General features: G+C 49.7%; 1 protein-coding gene across 1 annotated transcript; it reads left to right on the forward strand.

Annotated features, from left to right (window-relative positions):
* Positions 1-68: 68 nt before the first annotated feature.
* On the forward strand, positions 69-3,216 carry LOC107301811 (angiopoietin-related protein 4-like; the record flags this gene model as incomplete). Its single annotated transcript, XM_015830989.1, has 3 exons — positions 69-72; positions 1,106-1,204; positions 2,941-3,216. Coding segments are annotated over exons 1-3 (379 nt in total), but the record flags the coding sequence as incomplete, so codon positions are not given.
* Positions 3,217-3,446: the final 230 nt, after the last annotated feature.

A 3,446-nucleotide genomic window follows, 5' to 3' on the forward strand; every position in this document is an offset into this window, starting at 1 on the left:
GGCAGCAGAGCAGTGGGGTCTTTGATATCCAGCCCCCCGGAGGCCAGGCTTTCAAAGTCTTCTGCGACATGGGTAAGTTCAGAGGGAGGGAGGGCAGGGGGGTGGGAAAGGGAAGAGCCTGGGTTCAAATCTCTATATAGCCAGGAGCTGGCTGATGTGATTGGGAAAGAGAGTGTGTACGTGCGTGTTGCTTCCACTGTAAAAAAAAGTCAGAAGGAAGAGAAGAGAAGAGAAAATGGAAGGGAATGGAATACAATAGAATAGAATATGGAATATGGAATATGGAATATGGAATGGAATAGAATAGAATAGAATAGAATAGAATAGAATAGAATAGAATATGGAATAGACTAGACTAGACTAGACTAGACTAGACTAGACTAGACTAGACTAGAATGGAATGGAGTAGAATAGAATAGAATGGAATATGGAATAAAATATGGAATGGAATATGGAATAGAATAGAATAGAACAGAATAGAATATGGAATAGAATATGGAATAGAATAGAGTAGAGCACAGCAGAGCAAAGTAGAATAGAATAGAATAGAATAGAATATGGAATAGACTAGGCTAGACTAAACTAGACTGGAATGGAATGGAATGGAGTAGAGAAGAATAGAATAGAATATGGAATAGAATATGGAATAAATTATGGAATGGAATATAGAATAGAATAGAATATAGAGCAAAGTAGAATAGAATAGAATAGAATAGAACTGGAAGGGACCCTTGGAGGTTCTCTAGTCAACCCCCTGCTCAAGCAGGAAACCTGGCCTATACCATCTCAGACAAATGACTATCCAGCCTCTTCTTAAAATCCTCCAGTGATGGAGCGCCCATGGTTTCTGGTGGCAAGCAGTTCCACTGGTTAATTATCCTCACTGTTAGGAACTTTCTCCTTAATTCCAGGTTTGCTTCTCTCTTTGGTCAGTTTCCATCCATCATTTCTTGTCCTTCCCTCTGGTGCTTTGGAGAATAAGTTGACCCCTCCCCCTCTTCTTTGTGGCAGCCCCTCCAATACTTTTTACTCAGATGCCAAGCCAGGGTGTGTGTGTGTCTTGCCCCTTCAGCGGTGTCCTAAATCTTGCTCTCTCTGTTGGCAGACGAGGGCGGCTGGACCGTGATCCAGAGGCGCCAAGACGGCTCGGTGGATTTTGACCGGCTCTGGGACGCTTATAAGGACGGCTTTGGAAATCTGACAGGTGGGTGAACGTTGTGTGTGGGGGGGTGACCCCCAGAATTCCTGCCAGGAGGCTGCTCCCCTGGCAGACAGAAGAGGGCACCGGGTTGGGGAAGGAACCCAGCAGCAGAGATTTGGCGACTCTAGCTTTGAAGCTGCCTTCTAACGGCATAAATTTCCCAGATTTATTTATTGAGTTAAAACAGGGGTCTTCACCCTTGGCCCTTTTAGGACTTGTGGACTTCAACTCCCAGATTTCCTCAGCCAGCCAAGCTGGCTGAGGAATTCTGGGAGTTGAAGTCCACAAGTCCTAAAAGGGCCATGGTTCTCCCATGCTGGCTGGGGAATTCTGGGAGTTGAAGTCCACGAGTCCTAAAAGAGCCATGGTTCCCCTATTCTGGTTGAGGAATTCTGGGAGTTGAAGTCCACAAGTCATAAAAGGGCCATGGTTCTCCCATGGTGGCTGAGGAATTCTGGGAGTTGAAGTCCACAAGTCATAAAAGGGCCATGGTTCTCCCATGCTGGCTGAGGAATTCTGGGAGTTGAAGTCCACAAGTCATAAAAGGGCCATGGTTCTCCCATGCTGGCTGAGGAATTCTGGGAGTTGAAGTCCATGTCATAAAAGGGCCATGGTTCCCCCATGCTAGCTGAGGAATTCTCGGAGTTGAAGTCCACAAGTCATAAAAGCAGGGCTTTTTTTCTCGGAGAAAAGGTGGCGGAACTCAAACCTGGCCACGCCCTCATCAAACCCTAGGACCGCCCCTTTAGAGAACAGGATGCAAGTAAAATTTGGGAGGGGCTATTTCCGGTGCGGCCGGCCCGGAAAAAGGTGCCGGAACGCGGTTCCGCCGCGTTCCGGCTGAAAAAAAGCCCTGCATAAAAGGGCCAAGTTTGAAGACCCCTGAGTTAAAACATTGACAAACCGGAAGTCCACTTACTGCCATTCATTTAGTTTAGTTCAAAGTTACAATGGCACCTAAAGAAGTGACTTGGGGCCGGTCCTCACACTTATAACCGGTCCTCACACTTATGACCATTGCAGCATTCCCCCCCCCCACAGTCAAGGGGATCAAAATCCAGGAGTTTGGCCAACTAGCATGTACTTACAATGGCTGGGGTCAGGGGATCGCCGTTTGCGACCTTCCCAGGCAAGCAAAATCACTGGAGGAAGTTGGATTCGCTTAACAACCAGGCGATTCGCTTAACGACTTCAGCATTTTGCTCAGCCACTGCATTCCCTAAAAAAAAGTTGCAAAATCTGCGCAATTCCCTTGAACTGCTAATAAGCAATGGAAATTCTTGCCCGGTTGTGGTCGTTAAGCCGGGGACTAACTACGCAGGTAGTCCTCAGCTTACATCCGTTCGTTTAGTGACCGTTCCAAGTTACGACGAGAGCACTGCAAAAAGTGACTGAGGACTGTTTTTCACACTTAGGACCGTCGCAGCATCCCTAGGGTCAGGTGATTTGCATCCGGACGCTTGGCGACTGTCTCGTATTTATGACGGCCGCAGTGTCCCGGGGTCACGTGGTTCTCCCCCCCCCTTTGCGACCTTCCGACAAGCAAAGTCAACAGGGGAAGCCGGATTCACTTAACGACCGGGTGACTTGAGTTATCGACTCGCGTTGATAGCGCTTAACCAGGGTGGCAGGAAATGTGGTAAAAGGGGGAGCTACAACTGAACCGAGGAAATGTCTCATTCAACAACGGTCGTAAGCCGAGGACTGCTGCTTTTTTCACGGCTGTCTTTGCTTTTCAGGAGATTTCTGGCTGGGCTTGGAGAAGACGCACCGGGTGGTGAAGGCGGAGGCCTTCCAGCTGCTGATTGAGCTGCAGGACTGGGAAGGCAACGCGCAAAAAGCCCACTTCCTCTTCCGGCTGGGCGGGGAGGAGACGGCGTACACCCTCAGCCTCCTGGGACCCATCCGGGGGGAGCTGGAGAGCGCCATGGGGGACTTCCCCCAGCTGCCCTTCTCCACCCGGGACCGCGACCACGACCTGAAGGGCGACACCAACTGCGCCAAGCACCTCTCAGGTCAGGGGACGCGGCTCCCGGCAAGCCCCCAGAGGGCGATTCTCAGCCCCCGCCCCTTTCAGAGGAGCGGACTTCAACTCCCAGAAGGCCACCTGGTTTAAATTTGGTTCACTTCCACATCCTGGCTGAGGAATTCTGGGAGGTGAAATCCACCCGTTTTAAATTTAGTTCACTTCCCCATGCTGGCCGAGGAATTCTGGGAGTTTGGAGTCCACCCGTTTTAAATTTGG

The sequence above is a fragment of the Protobothrops mucrosquamatus genome, unplaced genomic scaffold (assembly GCF_001527695.2).
Source record: "Protobothrops mucrosquamatus isolate PMUCROS unplaced genomic scaffold, P.Mucros_1.0 scaffold17259, whole genome shotgun sequence".
Taxonomy (NCBI): domain Eukaryota; kingdom Metazoa; phylum Chordata; class Lepidosauria; order Squamata; family Viperidae; genus Protobothrops; species Protobothrops mucrosquamatus.